The 25,791-nt window shown below is 35.6% G+C and overlaps 1 protein-coding gene and 1 pseudogene across 6 annotated transcripts; one reads left to right on the forward strand and one right to left on the reverse strand.

The window, feature by feature from the left end:
• Positions 1-130: 130 nt before the first annotated feature.
• Positions 131-8,492, reverse strand: LOC127938244 (24-hydroxycholesterol 7-alpha-hydroxylase-like; annotated as a pseudogene).
• On the forward strand, positions 8,463-24,522 carry LOC127938107 (ralBP1-associated Eps domain-containing protein 1). Of its 6 annotated transcripts, none has more exons than XM_052534522.1 (21): positions 8,463-9,069; positions 10,786-10,909; positions 11,654-11,838; positions 12,267-12,423; positions 12,751-12,872; positions 13,474-13,521; positions 14,201-14,366; positions 14,455-14,518; positions 14,760-14,914; positions 17,315-17,436; positions 19,094-19,171; positions 19,531-19,618; positions 20,337-20,435; positions 20,528-20,600; positions 20,812-20,942; positions 21,047-21,111; positions 21,216-21,389; positions 21,952-22,041; positions 22,129-22,277; positions 22,655-22,760; positions 22,860-24,522. In XM_052534522.1, exons 1-21 carry the CDS (start codon positions 8,917-8,919, stop codon positions 22,926-22,928), a joined length of 2,418 nt encoding a protein of 805 aa, XP_052390482.1. In that variant the 5' UTR covers positions 8,463-8,916; the 3' UTR covers positions 22,929-24,522. The 6 variants fall into 6 exon arrangements, with proteins under 6 accessions (XP_052390482.1, XP_052390480.1, XP_052390481.1 ...); XM_052534520.1 differs by having other exon boundaries at positions 8,464-9,069; positions 19,091-19,171; XM_052534521.1 differs by having other exon boundaries at positions 8,464-9,069; positions 13,477-13,521; positions 19,091-19,171.
• Positions 24,523-25,791: the final 1,269 nt, after the last annotated feature.

A 25,791-nucleotide genomic window follows, 5' to 3' on the forward strand; every position in this document is an offset into this window, starting at 1 on the left:
TATCCTAAATTACCTTTAGCATTGATTTTCTGGTTTAATTTAGAGGGATATACTGTAGTATTTGCCTGTGTCCAGGTCACTGTTTAACATTCACCATGATGCTTCAAACCTCTGAAGCTCGGCTCAGGAAATGCGGTTGATCTCTGCAACTCTTATGTCAAGGCCATCAACAAAGCTCTAAAGCAGTAGCACAGCCCTCTGAACATGAGCACCCTATCTATGCTTGTATCTGACTGTACAGGGCCTATCTGGCTGTTGGGTTCCCACCAAATACAGAGGGCTCTACAAGAACCAGATACATATATTTATCAAGTCCGCATAAATAGAATATACAACACTAGTAAGTATGTAGACATTCTTTATATGTATACATTTCTTTGCATTACATGCAATGCAAAATATAAACTCAGATTGCATCTGGAAACAAATAATTCAATAGTCTCTAAGCTATGTCATTTTTCGTTCCAAATATCAATTTACTGTAACTAATATAATCCTGCTCAAATGTTTTGGGTTGTTAAGATATTTTAAATGTTTTTGAAAGTTTTTATCAAACTTTTATTTGATAAAACTACACTTAAACAGTAATATTATTGCAAATTTAAATAACAGGTGTTTATTTTAAGGTAATTTATAGTGTAATTTATTCCTGTGATCACAAAGATTTTCAGCACAAAAACTTTCAGCATCCATTACTCTAGTCTTCAGTGTCAGATGATCCTTTAGAAATCATTGTTGATTTGCCATTTAAGATACATTTCTTATTATTTTCAATGTAGATACACGGATACATTTTTCAGGACTTTTTGATGAATATAAAGTTCAAAAGAACAGCATACATGTGACTCTGGACCACAAAACCAGTCTTAAGTGTCAGTTTTTGAAAATTGAAATGTATACATCATATAAATAAGCTTTCCATTGGTGTATGGTTAATTAGGATCGTATAATATCTGGCCGAGATACAACTATTTGAAAATCTGGAATCTGAGGGTGAAAAAAAAAAACTAAATACTGAGAAAATCGCCATTGAAGTTGTCCAAATGAAGTTCTTAGCAATGCATATTACTAACTAAAAAATTTTATAATATACACCAGCAACTTAAGACCGGTTTTGTGTTCCAGGGTCACATATATAGTAAATAATATATATATATATATATATATATATATATATATATATAAATATGTGTGTATGTATGTATGTATGTATGTATGTATATATATATATATATATATATATATATATATATATATATATATAGATCAATTTAATGCATCCTTGATGAATAAAAGTATAAAAATCCTTAAAATGAATTATTAAATAATTTTTTATCAATAATTTTATATTTTATTATATTTTTTGGTATTGTTCTGCCTGGGTTTAATAATAAAAATGTTAAAGAATGAAAAGTATTTATCAATTTATTAAACATTTATCAAGTTGCTGTAAAAAAAAAAAATCTGCCTCCAAAGCTATAAATTTATGACAAATGAAATAAATGAATGCATGATTCATATCTAGAATAGATCCACGTTCCTTGTATGAACTTAGTCGTTGGTGGGCGAAATTTACAAAGCTATTTTTGGTCTGGCCTGAGAAATGCAAGGGTAAAGAGGAGGCCGCTGCTTAAGCATTAGATTGGGCTGTTGTTGCGTAAATACTGCCATAGGAACACATCTGGAAATGATTAACCTAATGCCTACTTTGATGTCGTCTCTTTCAAGGCTTATTTACCATTCTCCATTGGACGTTACTCTTTCTCAGGCCACTTACCGGTTTCGGTACTGGATCCAGCGGGATGAATTCAAACTTGTAGCGGATGAGGGTCACAAACATATGCAATTCCATAACGACGTACCACCTGTTGACACAATAAGTTACAAGTGCTTCTTGTTGTTTCTTTCATTTTCATGTCCTTTTTCTCAGATTTTTTTTCTAGATTTTCTTTTCAAACTCATTGTGCTGAATTGCTCATCACTTCACAAGCCAGCTTGAATAGCACTATGTCTATTAGTATTCTGATGGAATATTGCATGCTGTCTAGCTGCCATTGCACCCTCCCTCGGGTGCTGCCGAACACTGGGAAAACTGTGATTTAAATCGCAGGTAGAAAAGCAAAATGTGAATGAACGTCATGTTTTGCGTTCAAATTCCAGGTGCTTTCATAGCCACCGTGGCCTTATTTGGAGACGGATAGGGGAATATCAGATAAATTGAAGTGAAGAATTAAGCCACAGAGAACAAGATGGTTCCTGGGTGAGACACAGAAAGGAATAATGAGAGGCAACAAAGGGAGGGCGAGAGATGCAAGTCATGTTTCTTTAAATAATCAGCCCAAATAACCTTGAGGGCCGTGACTCATTCAGGGGCACTGTGTTAGTGACGCAAGTAGCCAATCTCCTAAAATGATCAAAATCAGATTGGATTGAGCGAGTGAAAATGAAATACATAGGTTTGCCACACTCAGTGTACTAATATGACTGCATCCAGCCAAGAGATCTATACAAGCCGGAGTAATCATTACAAATACATATATATAATTCATTATTTGTTTTAAAAAAATGTTATTCATTATTAATTTTTTTATTAAGAAATTATTATTAACCCTTTGGTGCTGCTCACGTGGGGGTCAGAAATGAAAGAATTTTAATGAACTGATTGTATTTTATTAATTTGTATTTTAGTTTGGTAATGTCTTTTATTTTATTTAAGAATTTCTATTTTTAAGAGATTTTACGGTACTAAATTATATTTATGGAATAACCTGTTAACCACTTTTTGAGCAAAGACCTGAAAATGAAATTTCCAACTTAAAATGTCATACATCTTGATTTTTTATAAAGAAGACGTGGAAGTTAATTGTGCAAAAGTTAAAAGTGTGAAACTCAAAACAATTATAGAAATTAGTTTATAATAATTAAAAAAATACAAAAATATATATATTTTTTATTTTTACTACTATTCGTTTTCCAAAACATGTTTTAAGTGCTTAAAAGCCTAACCATAAATCTTAAGTATCAAAGCTGAAAATGATCTTTTAGTAAGATTTTTTTTGCCAAGTTTTTCCACTAGATGAAATTCACTTCCTATTCATTTCCGTTGTGTTGTTCACATAGAAAATGCCAAAACCTTTACAAAGTTCTATACCCTTGCGAGAAAAACAAAACAATTTTTTTTAAATGACCAAACAGAAGCAGAGGGTTAAAAACAAACCTTCATCCCCCTTTTCTCTATATTACTCTATATTACCTCTGTGTTACTTCTGTTTCTCCTTCTCATATATTCCCAGACTGATAAATGTAGATGCATCTGTTCTGGAGGGTTTTGAAAGGTCATTGGTCTGTGCTTATATATGCTTTTGATCGTCCTGTGCAGCTGGGAAAGTTCTCCCAGTCTTTATAAAGTTCTATTAATGTCATTCTGACCCCAGCCGTATACTCCCCAGGGCCTTCATGATTTCATCAGTAGGGGCCCAAAGGGCTGAGACATTAGGGCCAAGGATGCTCAGCACAACATAAAAGCAGAGCCTTGAATCTATATCAACATGGCAGTATACCAGGAGCAATAATGCACACTATCAATAATGTAGCTAAATGATTTACAAGTATCACCTCAAATTCAAATCACACCAGAGCTGGTAACGGCTATGAACTTTTTTGTGCCAGTCTCGTTGTAAATAACCTAAGGGAACTGACATTCTCAGCAATAGAGCCAGAGAGAAAAGATGGGCTAGTGCAGCTTGTGGCATTTGCTATACGCCAAGTTCAATCCGTAGTTTTCCTGCTACAGGCCAAAGAACGAACCAGCAAACATTGCTAGAGGGCAAAAATGCCCCCTGACTCACCAAAGGGGCTTCCAAATCTCAAACTTTTTTAAAAAAAAAAAGTATTTTCTTTTTTATAAAGTATTTCCTTTATCACAATATTCCTTTATTAATATCACCAGTTTGTTTATTCTTAACCAGAAGAGCATTATCTGAACTGGCCTGCACAAAGCCTTTTTTTTATGTTGCAAGATTTATCCTACAGTAGCTTTTGATAACTGTAATATAATTCCTGTCAGATTTTATTGCTAAATACAATTTTACTGCTTACTTAAACATAATCTTGCCTTTTTTATATATTTTTATATATTTATATATTTTTATATATTTTTCCCTACTGGAAAAAGAAACTAAAATGCAACCGGGTGAGTTGTGCACGGTTTGAAAACCGTCTTCATGAATGATGCAACAAGTTCAGTTGTGTTATTTAAGCAAAGTTCAGTAAAGTTTGAAACCAGCTGTCCAGTGAAAAAGAAACAAAATGCACAAAGAAAAAAATATAAAATTTAAAAATGAAGTTTTGTGAATTATAATAACTCAATAAATATATATATACACACACAATTATAGCATTTATAATTTATATTCAGTTTCTTGGAATACTTTCATTGAATGTTATTATTTTTTGAGTGTACATGATGATTACTTTGTATAAACATAAAGAGTTTTTATAACCTTCCTGGGCACTGAGTTTCCCCCCTCCAAATGCCACAAGCTCCTTTTAGTAGACATACTTTTCTAAATCTGCCTTTTCCCATCGTTCCTGTGGGAAGTGAAGTTTCATTAAAAATAATCCACTCAGGCGTGGGCCAGTCCAGAATATACCATTTAAGCCTGTCTTATAGCACTCTAAGATTTAATTTGATAAGACATATTTACAGTAATTTCTGAATAACTCTCTATGCAATGTCCATCTGTTCATTAATGTGGCTTTATTGTGGGCATAAATAAATAATTGCTCTTGAGTTGCATCAACAAACCTAGAAGTCTTTTGAACTGGTCAAAAAGTCCAACCTTCCAAGGTTTTCATAGATTCAAAACAATTAGTATATATATTTCTGATGTAAAGGACAAACTGAATGTCCATTTAGTTAAGCAACCATATCTATTCACTGTGTACAAATGTTTAGATTCCATTAAGGAAAAAGTGGAGAAAAAGACCCTTAAATTGAACACACATTTAAGTGCATTTCCACTGTAAAGAAGAGAGTTGATTTGAAACTAAATATATATTTTGCTAAAACAGCATTAAAAGCCTTTAGATGTAGGTCTAACCCAGTCTCTGTGAGCTGTGCTATTTCCTTGACATTAGTAGACAGAAGTGTAATGGAACCCTATAGGTGTTTGCCGGAAGGTTAACTGTCAGGCCTTCCTTGAACACATACACAGACCTATTATTCCTGTTTTAATGGAGCACAGCTGGAGTTTTCAAGCACATTGTGACCAGCAGCCTCTGCAAGACTCTGCAGCTTGCCAGACAAAATGGAAGGAGGAAGTTTTATTGAAAGAAAATTGCAATAAAAGGGATGCAGATTCAATCATAGAGCAAAACAAACTGCGTTTAATAAAAAAAAAAACTAAAAAAAAAAAAAAGTACAGGCACATTTAATAAAGCACTTTACTTGCTGTAAAAAAGCATTTTATGAGCATGTGTCTTGTGTCTATTTTATTTTGGTTTATAGAGGAATTTGTGTTAATCTCATCCTGTGGCTGAGGTCATTCAGAAAGGTGAAGTTACTCACAGGATTGAAATCTTCCGGGACTGGGAAATACTTGGTTTCGTTGAGCCCAGTAGGGAGACAACATCAGCATATCTCCAGGTGGAATAACATAATTCTGAAAAGCAGAAAACATGCATAGAGTTGTTTTAGCTGAGAATTAAGCATGGCAATGTTTGCTTTGTAGCCTGTGTAAGTCAAAGAGCAGATCTCTATATATCTCTGTATAACTCTATACAGGCTGCACTTATAGACCTGTGCATAAAAACACTGATATAAACTGCATTGTGCGCTGAATTATCGGTTATGGCTGACCTGTGATTGGAGAGAGACCTCGCTACTTTACAAGTGATGGCTCCAGTGGCCCTCAGCCGAATGGCTTCCATGATACACCACTTCACATATGGCATGTGCTGTAAGTCAAATAGGGTCACCTTTGTGTTCTCTTCATCTTGAATGCAAAGCAAACACACAAGCACTAAGTGACTACCTTACTGCTTGTGTGACTAAGTGACTGTATTTAACAGTCATGTGCTAGGGTGTTGTGCATATAAAGGTGCGTAAATGCACCTCTTTGTGCAATATGCAAATCAGGTTTTCTAGTGTATATGGGAAAATTTGTCATATACTTACAAAAATATTCTGTAAGGCTTGTTAAAGACAATGCATGACAGTTTGCTGCCCTCTAGTGGATCTTGGGGGAAGTTACAAATATAAGAAGTTTCACAATGTTGAATATATGTATTTACAAGTTGAAAACCAATGGTTTTGAGATATTGGTTTTACCTTGGTCTTGGTCTTGGCAGCATTGATCTGATCCATTGCAATCATATATGCTTTAGGATTGGCCAAAATAAAAGCAATGGCCCAAAATGTAATCTAGAATAAATATAAATGTTAGTTCTTCAGAAGAAACATATGCTGATATGCGAGGCCTTTAGTTGATTACTTTTCAAGTAACTTATAAAAATTATTCAGGAGACTTATTGTGTTTCATAATTGCAACTTTCAGTAATATTGCAGCAGTAGCACTCACATACATCAAGATGAACATGTCTGCAAGTTATATACAGTCATATACAAATCCTTCATCATACGTTGTGAACTTCTCTAGGAACTAGGAGAGCTGCATCGGCCCAGTAAGTTGCTCATTACTGCTGGATATATAACACTCCTGAAAACAAGGAATGAAGTGTTTAATACAGTTTTCAAATAAAGTTACATTACTTGATTTGTGTATTACACTGCACTGCTATTTATTTTTACTAATTTTGGGGTGCAGATTTCAAAAATAGTGCCTGCTGTCCCTCAAGCTTGACACACTTTTCTGGATGATTTCATAGCATTTTTGCTTTCGACAACCATATGTAAGGTGGGATTCAGTCCCTTAACAACAGAAAAACTGACACAAAGAAGACATGATTCTTATCTTGGGTGTTTTACTACATCCAAACAATGACAGAAAATTACAGTATTTATAAATGTGTTCATTTTAAGTTCTTTTTACATGAAATGGAGCATTTGAATATATTTTCCCACTCCATTGCAGACTGTAAGTTAAATGATACATTTTGAATACTTCTTGTAACTTTTGACATTTAACTGCTTTGGTTATTTTGATAAATTCATTCTAGCTGATACATTTGTAATTGTTGTACACTGTGAAAAGTTCTAATATTCTGAACTCAGCATTTTCAAATTAGGTAATATTAGGCATTTTTTTGCAAAGCTGAATTTTGTTATAGCTTATTTATACTCTATATATCATAAGATAGTATATCTTATCATAAGATTTCATATCATAAGATATGAAATATATCTTTTTTTTTTTTTGGACAGTATGAGTGCAACCAGTTAATCAAAATTTGCAGGGGAGGAGATGGACTTCTGGACCCATGGCAGACCAACCCTGTATGATTTATGCCAAAACTGTAACCATCCTTTTCAATTACATTTTATATTTAATTTACATAACTAATGATCTGGGGGAAAATGTTACAATCCATGAAATCAGGTGTCGGTGTCACTTGCATAAACAAAAATATATATGCAAATCTTATATGAAAAAAAAATCTATATCCATATGCAAACCATCTATACAGACTATACAAAGATTCTTTATTCAAGTAATTTCACAAATGCAAAGGTGCTTTGCCAAATTCGAAAGCAGCACCAAACCAAGGTATCCAGCTTCCCATACATGGAGGAGCATTTGGGATAACTTATTTTGCCAAAGAGAAGATGAAAAGAAATAATCATAGTAGACACAGTCAAAATTAAAGTAATCCATTCCATCGCACCCTATCTATGCGAGTGATGCTCGTCTGGAGCGCATATGATGAGTCTGTGTCAAAAGGTCCTGTTAACATATCTTATAACACTGATTCTCCTATCTGATCGGATTCCTTCATTATTGGGAATGATCAGTACCTTGAAACGAAATCCTCCCACAACACAACTGACCCCTCCCACTATGAGCAACACCGTGTGACGTCATAACACTAACCCCTGCTTTTCTAGCTTTAGCACCTCCTACCAAAACGCTAACCGCGCCCACTATCTATCTATCTATCTATCTATCTATCTATCTATCTATCTATCTATCTATCTATCTATCTATCTATCTATCTATCTATAATATATATATATATATATATATATATATATATATATATATATATATATATATATATATATATATATTAAATTAAATTAAATCACTCGCTATACAATGTAAAAATGACTTGCAATACAGTAAAATAGAAGATTTCTAATTACCAATATATTTAATATCTGTTCTTTACGAAAACGAATTCTCTATATGTATTAAAACAGATTTTTGTTTAGCTAAATTTGCTTTGTATGAAACAGCAAATTTTCGAAGCACGCTAGCTGACGGCACATCTGTGACGCCACACTCCATCCGGGTCCTCAGCGCTTGAGCCATGACGTCACGGGGTCCAGGAATGGCGGCGCTGTCTACAGAGCGAAGCAGCCCGAAGAGCCCGAAACTTTATTCCTAACGTCACTCAGCGACTACACGAGCTCCATCGCTCCACCGACGGCCATATCATCCTCTTAAAGAGCCAGCGCGACAGCAGAACCCAGTCTCGACGTTGTTACAGCTGAATTTCGACGTCTCAGGCTATATTAGTTTGGTTGACTTTGCGAGGGCCAAAAGACAAGAGCACAGACAGCGACTAACGGTGCATATAAACAACAACAAGCGCCCCTAAACACCCTCTTTGAGTCCGCCCATTTCACAGAAAGATCTTACTTGTGTTTGCCTAGTTTCTTGATTTGCTCATACCCCGAAAGGCACGGCACTGGCCTGATAAGGTGAAGCCACCAGCTGCGGGTTTGATGCCACGATGGAGAGTTTAACACTGAGCGATGTCGAGCAGAAATATTACTCTGAACTCTTCCTCTTCTGTGATGTGGATAACACCAAGAAAGTGGCTTCCAATGGCAAAGTTCTGGACCTCTTCCGGGCGGCCCAGCTCTCAAACGAAGTGGTCCATCAGGTATAGTATACATCTGATTCAGTAATGTGTGTATTAGTCAACAAATCTTTGTTGCTATGTTTATACACTTTAGTAAGTTGAACTGATGGCTTGGGTACATTGTTTCAGACATGCTCTAATGGATAATTTGGTGATGTCAAGAGTGTTTAGACGGATCTAAAGAATTAATATCATTGTTGGTGAGTTGCACAGATAAAGGGTGATGCATCTGTAGGGTTTAACTTTGTTTCCTGTTGTGCAAGTCTGTAGAATTATTAGTTGCGCCTGCTTCCTCTTAAATATCAGCATAAATAGTCATTTTCTGTTTTTGTCATGAGATCTATACACAACTGGTGACCCAAGAAAGGTGATTTTTCTCACTTATCAAAGTATTAATGCCAGAAAGAAGGTTTGGTGTTATGCACAATGTGTGACCCTTTGTTGTGGAATGAGTCAAAACGGTCTAATTTATTAACTATATTTCCGTTTAGAATATTTGACCTAAGTCTGCACCTTTTGGAGACTCCAGACATGGTTGTTGGTTCTTGAAGTGTCATTGAGAGATGTTTGTTTCTTCACTGATGCTGGGTGCTGATTTACTCATCTGTTGCTATAGTTAGCATTGTTAGAGCATAACAAGTTTCAAATACTTGTGGTCTTCATAGTCTAGTTGTTATAGATTTGTGGCCAGAGTTTCTTGAAGAGATGTGTCCATGAGTTGTTAGTGACGACTGCAACTTTTTATTTTGTTGATCTTGTCTGAGCAACAGTTTTATTAATCTGTTATACTTAAGTAATTGTAAGGGCATATCATTAAAGGTTTACTTGTGTAAAATGTCGTTTCTCTACTAATGGATTTCTAATGTTTCATTAATTTTACATCAACATTTTGCAATTTTAAGATTGATAACTGTGCCAACTTGCCTGATTATCATTTATGTATTTTAAATATGATTAGTTTTCTGGTTTAAGTGAGTTGTATTATTAGGTACGTATACTGCCTTTACATTGGTGATTGACCGAACTGTTGTCTAATACAAGAGACCCATAGTGGATAGAGTTACAGACCCTTTGTTACATACTGTAAAATGTGAAGTGTTTTATACTATGCCTGGCCTATAATATCATCTGTGTAACACACCATAATAATGTATTTATATAAACTACAGTCAAAAAGCTATTTCTAACAGCTTCTGTTCTTTTCATCAAAGAATCCTGAAATCTATCACGGTTTCCACACAATATTTCACAGCACAACTGGTTTTTCACATTGATAATAATAGTGAATATTTCTTGAGCGTCAAATTAGCATAAAAGAATAATTTCTGAAGGATAATTGTGACTCTGAAGACTGGAATAATTGCTGCTAAAAATACAGCTTTGTAATTGCAGGAATAAATTAATATTTAAAGTCAATAAAACAAAATATAAATATTGTGTTTGTTGTTGTTGTTTCTGAAAAAGTATATTATGCTCACCAAGGCTGCATTTATTTTATATATATATATATGTGTGTGTGTGTGTGTGTAAAAACTAGATGAGATCAAATAATTGGCAGACTGTTGTGTTTCACTGTTCATTAAATGTTTTTTCGGTTATCTCAAATCCAGCTTAGTGCTTTATATCGTGTGTTTGTTTGAAGTCACATTTGGTCATGCTATTGAAGATTCACCTTTGTATTGTAGATGCTATTAAGGTCAGTTCATCTGATTGATAGTTCTATTTCCATTGTTCTAGATTACTGAACTTTGTGGGGCCACACGTCTCGGTCATTTCGGTCGAAGTCAGTTCTACATTGCACTGAAGCTCATTGCATTGGCCCAGTCTGGACTGCCCCTGCGCGTGGAGAGTCTGAACAATGGTGGGTAGCAAAAAACCTTCTGAAACCCTTTTATTGATTCTGCATGTGTTTACCATATGCACCAAATCAAAATGCACTTTTAATGTAAAGTTATCCTTGTACATCCTTATATTTTTATAGACCATCATTTCACAAATGAATCCATTGTGGCAGTTGCAGCCCATTACATAACAAGAATTAGAGGATAATCCTACTGCCTCTTCCATGAAAAGGACTGAATGTGTATATTGCAAACTCAAGAGCTTTTGTTAATGCTAGTATTTAGGTTGAGTCCTGGAATAGTATTTTGTGCATTTAAGTGGCTTGTATTTTTTTATTTATCATTTTTTTGCATTTGTATATTTCTGTGAAATGTTGGTTTGTGCCTTTTAAGCCAAAATGCAAATGCTCCTGTTTGTTCATTGACTATCATGACTGTTGTATATAAACCCAGTCTCTGACAGGAAGCCCTGTGCAAAAGCACTACATTAATCTTGGGAACTTAGACACAAGGCCTTGTAAAACAATGAGGAATTGACAGCGGTATTAATAAGCAGGAAATAAGATCTGGCCCGTAGCCCTGAAGATACTTTTGCTTTTTGCTTTAAAAAAAAAATTGATTTCAGTTACATTAATTTTAAAGTTATTAATCAAAAATGTCGTCCTCTTATAGTCAGCTGTAGCAGTCAGTATAGTAGTGCTTATTTTAGCACTGTTTTATTAGCACTTAGTTGAATATTAAATCTGTCTCTGTTGTGTTTGCAGTCAGGGATCTGCCCCTCCCTCGCTTTGTGATGGGCAAGAACGAGCAGGAGATGAGGCATGCGGTCATGTTTGCAGACACAGAGAACCAGGGGCCCTACCTACCCAGACCTCCAGGCCGAGTGCAAGCCAAAAAAGTGTCAGCGCATGAGATGATTCAGCCCTGTGTGCCCACCGTAGATCCACAGGTACTACAGCATACATCCTGCATGCTGTTATTGAATATGTGACAAAATATGAAATCAGTGCATTAGGCTTTATGGGATAAATTTAGCCTGCTAGATCTGTCACTGTCTCTTATGTAGTAAATATTTATTAGACAGCAGTATTGACAAAAAAAAGGAAAATCAGCCTTTGCTCTTGATTTTGCTCTTTTATTTGTCATCATCTGGGTGTTGTGTGGTATTGGTTAAAGCGTTGATCTGATGGCTGAAGAGTTACATTAACTCAATGTTCAATATGTTCAATAGCGTCTATGTATTAAGTGTCCTGTTTTGGATATGTAAAATGACTATTTATTTACTTCAACGTGTATAACTGCTGCTCCAAGGCCATCTGTTATGCTGGAAGTCTATAAAGTTGCTAAGTAATTAATTTTGTTTATCTCTGGCTGCAGCCGGACACCACATCTCCTGTAGTGTCACCGCACCAGTCCCCTCCCACCTCGCCCCATGCGTGGAGGAAGCACAAACGCCAGGCCAGCGGTGGAAACGTTGACAGACAGCCCTCAGTGCCAGGAGTTGTTTGGCCACCTTTTAGAGAAGCACAGCCAGGTCCTTAATGTTTAATAATACAATCATACATAGATCACACAATAACCTTCCTTACTAACATTAACAAACTATGTTATTTTATGTATTTATTCAAACATTATAATGTAAAATTGAATGTGGTAATTATTTATTAATGAAAGTTATTATAAAATAGGCAATCCTGAATATCAATTATACTTTTGGATTTTTGAAATTAAAGGTCACATGATGTTCTTACTAAATATTCAAGATGTGTAATTTGTCATATGGATTCGTTCTTATCCTTTTTTAAAACTGTTATCTATTTCTCTTTCTGTCCTCCTTTTCTTTTTCTGTGTCTTGTTTAAGGACCAGTTACAGGTGATGGGCTGTGGTCCGCCCATTCACCCCCTCCTGTCCAGGAAAGTTGGGTCAGCTTTACAGACACGCCCCCCTCTTGCACACTTCCAATGCATCCCCCATCAGCTCAGGTAATGCAATGCAGGCCTCTGTTTATACATTTGTTAGGTATACAACATGATCTGTCACCACTAGCCTGCTGTAACCAGGGCTTCTGTGGAGGAACAGATGGCTACTGTTGTGTTTCCAACAACACAAAAGCAGACTTTATTAAATATTTGCTGAAGCCCAAATGTTCAGAGAATTACTGGTCATACTAGAAATTTGAAAAGAAGGTAGTTGTTTAAAGGGGTCATATTATGCCCCTCTTTACAAGATGTAAAACAAGTCTCTGATGTCCCCAGAGTGAGTATGGGAAGTTTAAGCTCAAAATACCCCACAGATAATCTTTATTGGTTGTTGAAATTGCCACTTTTAGGAAATGAGGCAAAACGTACCATTTTTGTGTTTGTCCCTTTAAATGCAAATGAGCTGGTGCTCCCGCCTCCCTTTTCAGAAGAGGGCGGGGCTTCAAGAGCTCATGCTCCGGCAAAACAGGACAATATCACACAATCTGACCACTATGTAATTTAACCACCATGTCCTCGGTGGTCTGTGGATACTCCTATGTTAGTTGATGCATCCCAACACGACATTTGTAATGCCTCTTTGACGCTGATATTGTATCTCCAGCAGCTACAGCAAGAAAACAGTAATGGCGGACTGCTGCTCCTCACTCAGGTCTGTGACTATGCTAATAGGGCTGCTTTGTGACATCACAAACCCCGGAAAACAACGCTGTAGTCCAAACGAGCCGTTCGTTGTAGTTCTTGAAAAGGGATCTTTTTGTAGTAGACTTTGAGATTTATAACTTTGTAGATCTCTTTTATACCCAAACATACACACTACACACTCACTAAAATTCAATAAGTGAAAAGGCATATAGGACCCCTTTAAAATGTTAAAGATAAATAAATATATATTGTGTATTAAAAGCAAGAATTTATTTTAATTAAAATACTTTTATTCAGCTGGAATAATATAATGACAATGACAATGACTAGATCCCACTAGATCCCTTCGGTCTTCCAACCAGGATCTATTGTTTACTCCAAAGTCGAGGCTTAAGTGCAGGGGAGACCGGGTTTTTTGTATTGCTGCCCCCAGGCTTTGGAACACCTTGCCACTGTCCATTAGACAAGCCTCTTCTCTTAATATTTTTAAGTCCAGGCTAAAGACATCTGTTTTTTGTTTGTTTGTTCGTTGTGTGTTTTTCTCTGTTTTTAATGACCTAATGGAAAGCACATTGGTCGACGGAAGTTGTAGTTAATTGTGCTATATAAATAAATTGTCATTGTCATTGTCAATATAAATATATTACAAAATCTAATTCTTATTTTTCCCTGTTCTTTTGCTCCAGCCGGAGAGCACAACAGTACGGACTGTGCCGTCTTCAATGACCACAAATGAAATCCAAAGACAGACCAGTGGTTATGATGACCCCTGGAAAATCACAGATGAGCAAAGACAGTATTACATAAACCAGTTTAAGACCATTCAGGCTGATCTCACTGGTTTCATCCCTGGTTAGTGAGACCTTGTTTTGAACAGTAACTGCCTTTATTCTGTTTTGAAGTTTAAAGCCTAAAAATTTATGCATTCTCTGTTGTTCAGGTTCAGCCGCGAAGGAATTCTTTACGAAGTCGAAACTGCCTATTCTTGAACTGTCTCACATTTGGTAAGTAGTTGTACATGAGTTACATTGTCTCTCTTTGTTCATTTTAAATGACCTTGGTGTAGATTGCCTGAAACACGTGTAACCAAGAACTCATGCACATGTTGCCACTCCATAACAGCATTGGTAAATAATCTTATCCATTTGCATTCGATTTGTTAATGTCCTGACTTTGAATCACCTGTTTATTTGTGCCTTAAAATATTCAACAGCTCTGTATTGATTGACCTGCTTTACCTTGCAGGGAGCTATCAGATTTTGATAAAGATGGTGCACTGACCCTTGATGAGTTTTGTGCTGCGTTTCATCTTGTGGTAGCCAGGAAAAATGGTTATGACCTTCCTGAAAAGCTCCCCGAGAGCCTAATGCCAAAGCTTATTGACTTGGATGACTCAGCAGGTAAGCAGTAAAGCCTCATGCCAACCACAGCTTCAGATTGGGAAATATGCAGCCCAGGTATTTCATAATGTTTCACAGATCTGCATACAGAGTGCTTTTTAAAACCTTTTCTGAATATGATATGTGGAAAGTGCCATTTCCAAATGCACATAGGTATATTAAGAAATACTTCTGTGGCATTGTAACAATAAGTTTTTGTGACCACTTGCTGGTGCTCTTTTCAGACACAAACATTGCCTTTCAAAAGTTTGAGGTCTGTAATTGTTTTATTTCTTTATTTCTTTATTTATTTTTCAAAGAAATTAATACTCATACATTAAATTGATTGCAGCTGACAGTAAGACTTTTTGTTGTTACTAAAAAAAGCTAAATAAATAAATGGTGATCATTTGAACTTGCTCCAAAAAAAAAAAAAAAAAAAAATTCACAACACACACACTTTCAACAAAAACATTAAACAGCACAACAGTTTTCAACATAATAATTATTAGAAGTGTAAATTGGTCACTAAATCAGCTTATTAAAATTATTGGTGACATTTTACCACAAGGTTTCATTAGTAAAGGTTAGTTAGTGTATTAAATAACTTGAACAATACATTTAATAAATTATTCATCTATACAAATACAGTCATTCAATGTTAGTTTGTTAATTCATAGTTTATTAACTAATGTTAACAAGCTCAACTTTTGATTTTAATAATGCATTAGTAAATGTTGTAATTAACATGAACTAAGATTAACAAATGCTGTAGAAGTATTGTTCATGTTAAGTAAAGTAGTTAACTAATGTTGACTAACAAACCTTTATTGTAAAGTGTTACCAAATTATTTCTTATGGATCATGTATCTCTGAAGATGGAAGAATTGCTGCTGAGAATTCAGTCTTGCAATCACAGGAATAAAATACATTCTAAAATATATTAAAATAGAAAAGTTATTTTAAGTTGTAATAATATTGATATTGTGATTTTAAATGTTTACTAGGGATGCACCGGTTCTAGAACCGGACGGTTTTTGCTTAAAATACGCGATCGGCAATAGGTCTGTTTTTTTTTTTTTTTCTTCCTTCTTCGGACGATTTTTCAGGACGTGCACCCATGTGCACAGACTACATTGTAATCATTCGTTATCATGTAATTTGTGTGGCAGTATTTCGAAATCTGTAACACAATGAAAAAAAAGTGTTTCATTCAATTAAAAGATTTTAGGGTAATGATTCACATCTATAATTTTTAACTTGAGACACTTTATTTTTAATTGGCTCAAGTAAAAAAAATATAGATATGAATCATTAACCTATTTTTTTTAATTGGATGAATGAAACACTTTGCATCTTTGTTTTATTCGCACCAACATTATTTGATTTTAACATTTTGGAATAATTTATTTATATAGCATACTTTTATTTAGTCTCACTGGTAAAGACCTTTTTTTTAAATTTAAAACCAAATTTAAAAACTAAAACAAATCATGAATGCTGCTTAAGAAACATCTTATTGAATGTGTGTTGATTTGTGTTGTTTGGATTGTAGAACTAGGCAGTTGTTGCCTTTTAATTTCACATGGTTACAGTTAATCTTTTAATTTAAGGCAAGTTCTATGTAGTTTCAACCCAATTCAAATACAAACGCTAAATGCTGATGTCTGTACCAGCTATGTTTGTATTGGATGTAGGCTGCCTACTGAGCAGAAAGCCAGTTTGACCTATTAAATACCAAATAAACATCTTGTTTATGCATACTTTCCTTCTTTCTTTGTTGCTTAAAGAAAAAAAAAAATCGGAAATCGGTATCGGAATCGCCCAGTTTGCTTGTAAAAAATCGGTATCGGAATCGACAAATTTTTACTATATTTTTATCGAATAAATACAGCTTTGGTGAGCATTAGAGGCTTCTTTAAACAACATTGGAAAAAATGTCAACCCAACCCTTTGAACAATAGTTATATGCTCAGTTATTGTGTGGATTTTTATATTCTCTCTGCTATTTAACATAGACACAAGTTTAAACTGTTTTTAACATTTTCTTATAACCAGGCTCACTACAATAGTGCTAAAGGTTTTCTAGCCACTGTTCTGACTTGCAATAAAAAATTTTGTCCAAAATCTCAGTCCTCATAATTGCATATGAATTCTAAAATATGTTGCAATTGGATGGGACTTTGTCTTTTCCAAGAATTTTTGTTTCATTGTAGACCGAGAACAAACTTGCTACTAATTCCAATATTTTAATAACAGCTTCATAGGAAGCGAGCCTGTATCTTAGCAACATTTTGCCCTTGGGATCTTGAGAATCCTTATGAATTTTTATGACACATATGACCTTTTATATGCAGTATTATTCTGCTTATTCCATATTTATGCTGAATAACGTTCAGGTGTCTGCCTGTATGTTTTCAGGAGTTCCAGAACCAGATCCTGAAGTGGGCTTTTCTGCTTCTCCTGTGGAGGTTACTCCAAATAAATCTCCTTCCATGCCTTCCCTGAACCAGAACTGGCCTGAGCTCAACCAGAGCAATGAGGTTAGGACTTTGGTGTTCTCAATGTACCCTACCCCTTTCACTCCTATTTGTAATTTGTAGTTCTATCTGCCTTCTGTCTTTATGGGAAAATGAAACTAATACACATCTGGTCAGGAGAAAAATGGTGCCAGTGAAGCACACTTCATCCAGACATGTAACACTCTCATGTTGAGGAATGTGGTGGCCTTGTAGTCAAAACTGCTGACCTCTCATTTTTAAAATAAATCTTTTAAGTCTTAGAATAACCTCCTGGACTACTTTTAATGGAATACTCAATAATGTGACACATTTCCAAGTAAAAAAGAAATATTTAGTGGAAAACAATACCAGGATTTGATTGGATCGTGGCCATTTTATACCAGCACAATGGGCTACAATGTTATTGGTTGACATTATTTTTCAAGGTTATGTCAGCATAAAGCCATTTTGGATGCAGAATAAAAATTAAAAAAAAGATTTGTAACACATTTAAAATAAAAAATGCCATTCTGCCACATAAAACATGCATTGGTAAATAATTTGACAAAATTCATATCAAAATGATGAGATACATAATTATGACATGCTCAGATCACAATGGCAACTGAAGAGGAGTGTATTCTGTTGCTTATTTTACATCGGCGGCAACAAAGGCAATGCAGAGATAGACATTGGTATGTTCGCACTTTAAATAAAAAAATAGATCAGGATGGGGAGTTTGTGTCTCTGGTCACGCCATAGTATTGCGTGCATTTTGATACGCGACAAGCTGATGCACGCAATACTATGGCGTTGTCGGTGGGGGCGACATTGCAAGTATTGTAAATTAATTCAAGTATATTGTGTTTACAGAAGAAGAAGGTTTGACGCATAATTGCGGCCGAAGCGTAACGATGCGTAGCCTCGGGGACGCGTATGCGTACAGATGCGTTGACTATGAAACGACCCTAAATCAGAATTATGAGATAAGAAGTCATAATTATGATTTTAAGTAATTTCAATTTTTACGTTAAAATCATGATTTACCAAAGCATTATTTTTTTCTCATGTATTGCAGAAATTGGTTTCAAACTTTTCCCTACAAAATAATTATTAAATATTCCAAAATAGGACTGGGGACATTTAAGAAAGCAATTATTTTATTGGAATATTAAATGATTTTACATATCCCAGCTTAATAAGTAGTAAGTCATTTTAAGTAAAATATTTATTGGTTCATTTTGAAAAATGTTATTTTGAGCATCCCAATGACACCGCTGTATTAGCTCAATGTCAGAACAGATTTTATCTGTTGGGTCGACCAATGTCAGATGTGAAGACCTATTCAAATAGTCTTTTGACTGAAATTATACACTTCACCCTTAAACTGGTCAGTAACATTTTGATCTACAAGATCTAGTTATTTTCTTTTGATGACTACAGCGTGTTTCTTCTAAGCTGATCCTTGTTATTGGGAAATAAAATGTGACATTCTCCATCTCAGCCTGTAAGGCCATTAGGAAGACAATTGTTCCTCTGTGGTCACCAGAGAATATGCAGCAGAACAAATCACGGGTTTCTCCTAACAATCAGTGGGCGGAGAGGGCAATCTGTTGTTGTATTATGGCTTCTGTTTGCTCGTGTGAGGAGTGGATTTGCTCCACCTTGCTGACATGTCTCTGCTCTGTCTCTCCAGCAGTGGGAGACTTTTAGCGAACGCTCCTCAAGCTCTCAAACTCTGACCCAATTTGATTCTAACATTGCACCAGCTGACCCTGTAAGTCAATCACTCAGTGCTCTTTCATGATTAATTATATTCATTAACCCAATACTCTGTGAATTCTCTCTGAGAGTGCATGTCCTCAGGATGAATTCATAGCCACAGTGCCATCATCAAATGATTCATTTTTGTTCTACTTTTGCTTGCTGAGCTTATCGATTATTCTTTCATGCTCTTTCTTTCATACTGTATCATGTAATCCAAGTGACGGTGTTGTGATGCAATGTTTGTTTATTGTTACTTGGTGCCAGGTCTTAACTATTCCTTGTTCTTCTTTATAAATGAGATGATGAATCTTCATTAAGTTCAGTGAATCTTACGTGACCGCAACAGTTGATGTGCTTGTTTCATTGTAGGATACAGCAATAGTCCACCCTGTGCCCATTCGTATGACACCCAGCAAGATCCACATGCAAGAGATGGAGCTCAAGAGAACTGGAAGCGGTGCGTCCATTTTACAGTGAATGTTACAATTTTGACTGCATTTTAAGCTGTAACATTTTAACTTTTTGTTCTGCAAATTCATCCACCTGTCTTTTTTTTTTTGTTATTTTTGGTGTATTGTCTTTCTTAATCACTATTGCTTTTGCTCATACTTGGGGTTGGGGGTTTAGAATTTTTTTTAAATATGATTTCCCCCCCTAGAAATCTCATTGACTTGCATTTGAAGAAAGGACCAAAAGCCATGATTTGCATATCACAGAGGTTTAGTTTTTTTTTTGGACCTGAACAAGGAAGCAACCAACCAAAACACATTAGCAGCCATCTACAGCACCTTAGAATTACTGTATGTCTTTTGCATAAAATATGTAACTTTCAGTTTTGTAACTTTCAAATTTGTTATAGGACTCTTTCTTCCACAATAATCTTATCATTGACATACACTACTGTTCTAAAGTTTAGGGTATGGCAGATTTTATTCAGTGGTTTTGAAAGAAGCTTAGCCTGAATTTAATCAAAATGTAATATAAAAATATTACTGCAATAGAATATAATACTTTTCTATTTTAATATGTTTTAAAATGTAATTACAATTGTAAATTACAATTTCTTTAAAAATATATCTTACTGACTCCAGCCTTTTTAACTAGTAGCGTAGTTACTGCATGGACCTATGTAATAATTTGATTAGAAACCAATTGGATTACTCTTGGTTTTACAGATCACACACATCCAACAAGCCCGTTAATGGCGAAACCACCAGAACTTTCTGAGGAGACCAAGTTAGCAGCAGCTATTAAATTTCCTGGTACCACTGTTGGTAAGTACATCTGGACTATTCAACCATTTAACTGACTAGCAGCAGATCTTTTCCCGTAATTCATTGAGAGCCTTTACCCTTCCTTCTTACAGGAGATGGCTATAGCAGCTCAGATTCATTTACATCTGATCAGGAGCCCATTTCCAGTGCTGTGAACAGACAAAGGTACTTAACGTCTTGCAGTGGCACCAAATTCAGGCTCACTTTAATCTTTGTTTTTCTTTGTGTTTGTGGTGTTGTAGCTAGAAGGAAAGCTCAGATTAACATGGATAAGATTTAGAAGATCTGTATAATGCGATTTTTGCCACATCATGTTTGATTAGAACATAGTGTGATGTTTCCAGCCAAAAAAGATTTACAGCTCATGCTATAACAGGTCTCACTCTGGCACCTCCCCGGAAGGACTGAAGGTTGTGGCTCCGCCTCCACCTCCGCCACGCATCATTACCTCTCACTCACGATCCTCCTCTCTAGACATGAACAGAAACTTTGCTGCTGTCCCTGCAGGTATGCACACACACAAGCAGTTATGAGGTAACTCATAGCTTGTTGTTTTTTGGGGTGTGATTAGGAAAAGCTGAAGTTCTCTTTTATATTTACCTCTCCAACAGGTCCACAACAGCCAGGTGTAGTTGCCTTTCCCCCAGCAGTCCCTCCCAGACCACTGCCCACACAGGTATAGCCCAGTAGCTAGCAATTCTATATAAATTGCTTTCAGATAATTAGATAACTATTACACTTTTTATAGATTAATTCAATATGTAATGTTCAAATCCCCAGACATCAGTGCCACATGGTCACCGTTCGGTAGAGGGAGATGGTCTTCCGGCACATACCAGCACGTCACCCCAGCAGATGCCAGAACAACCCAACTTTGCTGACTTCAGCCAGTTTCAGGTTTTTGCTGTCGACCAGCCGGCAGATGATGGAGAGAAACCATCTGACAGTGGACAGGTACAAATGGAGCCATTTATTATAATGATGACAGATTATGAAGAAAAATCTTTGTGATGCAAAAAAAGAAAAGAAAATGCACAGATGGATTGTTTAAAAAGAAAACATTTCACATTACACAAGTAAATGTAAAAAGTTCTGTCTATATATGCACTAAATATATATGCGCTACCTTTCAGAAGTTTGAGATTGTTTTTTAATGTCTCTAATGCTCACCAAGACTGCATTTATTTGATGGAAAATACAGCAATATTATGAAATATTATTACAATTTAAAATAATTATTTTCTATTTTAATATATTGTAAAATTACGTTTATTCCTGTGATGGAAATGCTGATTTTTTTTTAGCAACCGTTACTCAAGAAACATGTATTATTATTATCAGTAATAAAAACAAAACTGTTGTTCTGCTTAATACTTTTGTAGAAATTATAAAAAACAATGTAAAGCTCTTAACTTTCACTTTTGCTGGATAAAAGTATTAATTTATTCATTTTTCCTAAAAAAAAAAAAAAAAAAAGTCTCTGACCCTAAAACTGTTTTTTATATATTATATATAGGCAGAGAGAAGTGCAGAAACCACCGGGACGATGAGAACAGCAAAGAATGAAGTTCAGGCAGAGGAACGAAATGCAAATTCTGTCAACTCAGTAAGCCATTCTCTACCAACCTCCTCTACCAGTCTTCATATTGCATATTACTTCAGCATTATAATTGCTCGATGTATGTTTTGATAGGCCAAAGTATCCACTCCATTGGCCCCACCCCCTAAACCTGTTCGTCGAAGACTGAAATCAGAAGATGAGCTCAGACCAGATGTGGAGGACCTTCCGCAAAAGTCTACCGTCATAGCCACTGTTCTAGCAACCCAGCCCTCAATTCCACGGTACGCTCGACAGTCACTCCATCACTTATTTTTTTATTGATCGTGGCATTATTTTCACAATTAAGCAATAAAAATCATAATAATGTCCTCATACAATAATATTTTTTATTATATTCATAATTATAAATAAATCTGAATACATATTTATATATGAACATAAATAAAATGCAGTATTTGTATGTGATATAATATACATATAATACAATATAATACATTTGTATGTGATATAATATACAATATAATACATGAGGACTAAAATATCTTTTAGTCCTCATGTATATACTGGATATTTTGTTGAGAGGTTTACCCCAGCGTTGATCACAATGTGTACTTGTACCCTAAAGTACACTTCCTCTTCCTGTTCTGTTTAAAATCAGGTCTATCGGTAAAGATAAGAAGGCCATCCAGGCTTCCATTAGAAGAAACAAAGAAACGAATACGGTTTTAGCCAGACTCAACAGTGAATTACAGCAACAGTTGAAGGTATTGTGAGATGTCATTGAATGGGACCACGTTTTTTTCATAACACGAGCTGTTCAAATGTCTGACAGTAAGCATTTTTTCCAAATTTTGTCTTCTTAGGACCTGCTAGAAGAAAGAATATCGCTTGAAGTGCAACTGGAACAGCTTAGACCATTTTCGCATTTGTAAAAAAAAGAGTGTTCAGATTGAATGTTTATGAGTGATTACCCCCGTTTTTTTTTTTTTTTTTTGAGTGGTCTCTTGGATCCTCTGGCAGGATGTCCATTTCACCCTTTCTCCACTCCTCTGCTGACTGTGTGAGAAGAGACACGATCGCTGCTTCCTCCAGACTGTTCTGTCTCACACAGCCATTCAGAGGGATGGGGTCCAGGAACAATATCCGTTTATGGCACTTTGATGAAACAAAGTCTGTGTAGTTGTGTGTGTAATACCCCAGACATTGCAGGTTCTGTTTAGCATGTGAGGCAAGAGCCTGACGTCATGGCTGGCAGGAGGCTGTAATTCTGGTAAACATGAAGGAGCCTCTTCCCCTCCTCTTCTCCAGAGTCCTGAGGCAGCTTGTCATGTTCTTCCATGTTAGAAGCACCGTGTGTGCTCAGACAATCATGTTAGGCCATGCACTGGTCTTAAAGAGGGGAGAACTGATTTTTGGGAGATCATACTATTTCAGAAGTACGCTTTAGAAAACTGATTCTGACATGCACTTGTTAAAGGGACAGTACACTAAAAAAATGTAAATTCACCCTCAAGTCTTTACAAACCCATATGACTTCTCATTAAAATCGAAAAGAGTGGCCAGGATATTCTTCAAAAATGTACCTTTTCTATCACATGAAAGAAAGAAAGAAAATCTTATGGGTTTTGAGCAAATTACAGAATTGTTTTTTTTTTTTTTTGTTGGATGAATTGCCCTTTTAATATTTCTTCTTAGGCCATATCGGTGGACAGCACAGCTGTGTGTGTTTGTTTCATGTGCGTGAGAGAGTTCGAGGATGACGGTTACAAATGTATGTCATCAAAAACGGCTTTCTTTTCTTCTCTTAACACACACTGTTGTGTTACTACAGAGCAACCTGTTCAACCGTGTACAGTTTTTCACCCCGAGATAGCAGATGTCCCTCTCTCAGTCTCAAATGTTGACTGTACCTCATGTAGTACATCATCTGATTCAGTCCTGCACCACACATTCAGTGCCATCATCAGTATGTAAACCTGAGACCTGAAACAATGACTGCACTTCCTCCACTTCGGCTTCCATCTGTCTTTTCTCGTCACTGTTTTTGCATGTCTTTCACAATCTCATTTTGTATAAAACGGCTCTTTACGATGAACCACTTGATTTGTATCCGTAACGTCTGAACTAATGTGACGGTTGTGTTGTTACATAGACTTGCACCATATCTTTCATCCGTTCATTTGTTTTGACTGATGTCTGTTGTTCTTTTACTCCTCCTTAAAGCCTTAGGTTCTGGTGTGCAGGTTTTCACAGTAATGTGCCCCCCCCCCCATGAGCCTTTTCTCCCTGCTGTTCAGGCTGATTTACTGTATCAGGGGTATGTTGTATATTGTATGATACACACCTTTTGATCTCATATGTAAATTTGCATTAATTGCTGACTAACAGCAAATATTCTATTTAATTGCTTATATATTGGCTGTGTTATCATAAATGTTTAACTGCATGGATGTGTCTCTGCAGAATGAACTAGCAGCTGTGTGATTTTTACACAAAATAAAAATGGCACAATATTTTAATAATTTCCTTTTTTTGTCAAGTGCTCCAACTGTTTTCCGATAGATTCACAGTTTCTCTTACTCCATTTGTCTTATTTCTTGTTACAGAAATAGCATCAATCTCTTGCTTTATAAGAGGTTACTTAACAACTCATTAGCATCTGTCTTTATCACAGAGTAGTTATTGCATTCGTTTAGCTGATTTGTTAAAAAATGATTCAAGAACAAACAAGGTACTGCTGTCTTTATGAGCGACTCAATTTTCACTTTGATTTGTTCAAAAACCCTGATACTGTAACGCCGCTAATATGTGTGTTGCTTGAAGACCCAATGGTTGATTCCGTTTAGACTTTGTGTGGAACCGTTTTCGTTGGTGGAGTAAAAATCTGTCAATATTATCTAGATGCATATTGTGTCGAAAATATAAGTTACTGTTAACTTCCAGTATGTTAAACCGATGTATAAAAGCAATATCACACTCTGTCATTCTGTTGGTCTTAATTAATGATTCAAATTATAAATAGTTTCAGTGTCTTGAAATTAGAGAACAGTCCCAGTGCGGTATACTTTAGCAAAGACTATTGTCAGTTTGGATGCTATATTTAATTTCACATGGATGAAAGCAAGACTGTGAGGAATATACTTAGACTTTACAATTTCATGCACTGTATTAAAACTGGTTTATGCGGTTTTTGTGTGCTGAAAGTTTTCCAGAAAGATTCATGTTTTGTTGGCTGAATCCATTATGGTATGGTATGTTGTTCAATCCACTGAACACACTGTACTTCGGTCCCTCACAGCCACATTTTAATTTCTGTCAAAATTGAAATACATTGTTCCCCCGAGTTAGGGCTGTGGTGTAAAACCACATTAAAACTCTAATTTGAGCCTGACCACTAAGATAAAGAATAGCAGTCTTGCTATTGATTAAATATTTTTTTAATTCAATATTGAGATGAATTATTCATTTATCTAATTCAGGCAGAAGCTATTAATTCAAGGGAAAATAAAATGTTCCGTGATAGCACAACTTAATACCATTAGAGCAGAAGTGAGTGCAGAACACTGTAGAAATAATTTATTTTAGTACAATTACTGATAAGGCTATGAATTACTCTTCATGCTCTCAGAAGAGATGTGTCTTCAGTCTTATTTTAAAGGTTTCTGCTGTTTGGATGGAGATTGGAAGTTTTCCCACCAGCGGAGGGAAAGTGAGTAAAGGGTATAGAAGGTGACCTTTTACATTTATTAAAATTAGTGTTAAATTGTCTTGCTCTAACTTTTAGCTTATTAAGAG

This window comes from Carassius gibelio, chromosome A20 (genome assembly GCF_023724105.1).
Source record: "Carassius gibelio isolate Cgi1373 ecotype wild population from Czech Republic chromosome A20, carGib1.2-hapl.c, whole genome shotgun sequence".
NCBI classification, from domain to species: domain Eukaryota; kingdom Metazoa; phylum Chordata; class Actinopteri; order Cypriniformes; family Cyprinidae; genus Carassius; species Carassius gibelio.

Coding starts and splice junctions, on each gene's coding strand:
- LOC127938107 (XM_052534520.1), top strand. CDS start 8,917: ATGGAGAGTTTAACACTGAGCGATGTCGAGCAGAAATATTACTCTGAA. Junction 17,437..19,090: donor AGCTCAACCAGAGCAATGAG/GTTAGGACTTTG, acceptor CTGTCTCTCCAG/CAGTGGGAGACTTTTAGCGA. Junction 22,278..22,654: donor ACCCAGCCCTCAATTCCACG/GTACGCTCGACA, acceptor GTTTAAAATCAG/GTCTATCGGTAAAGATAAGA.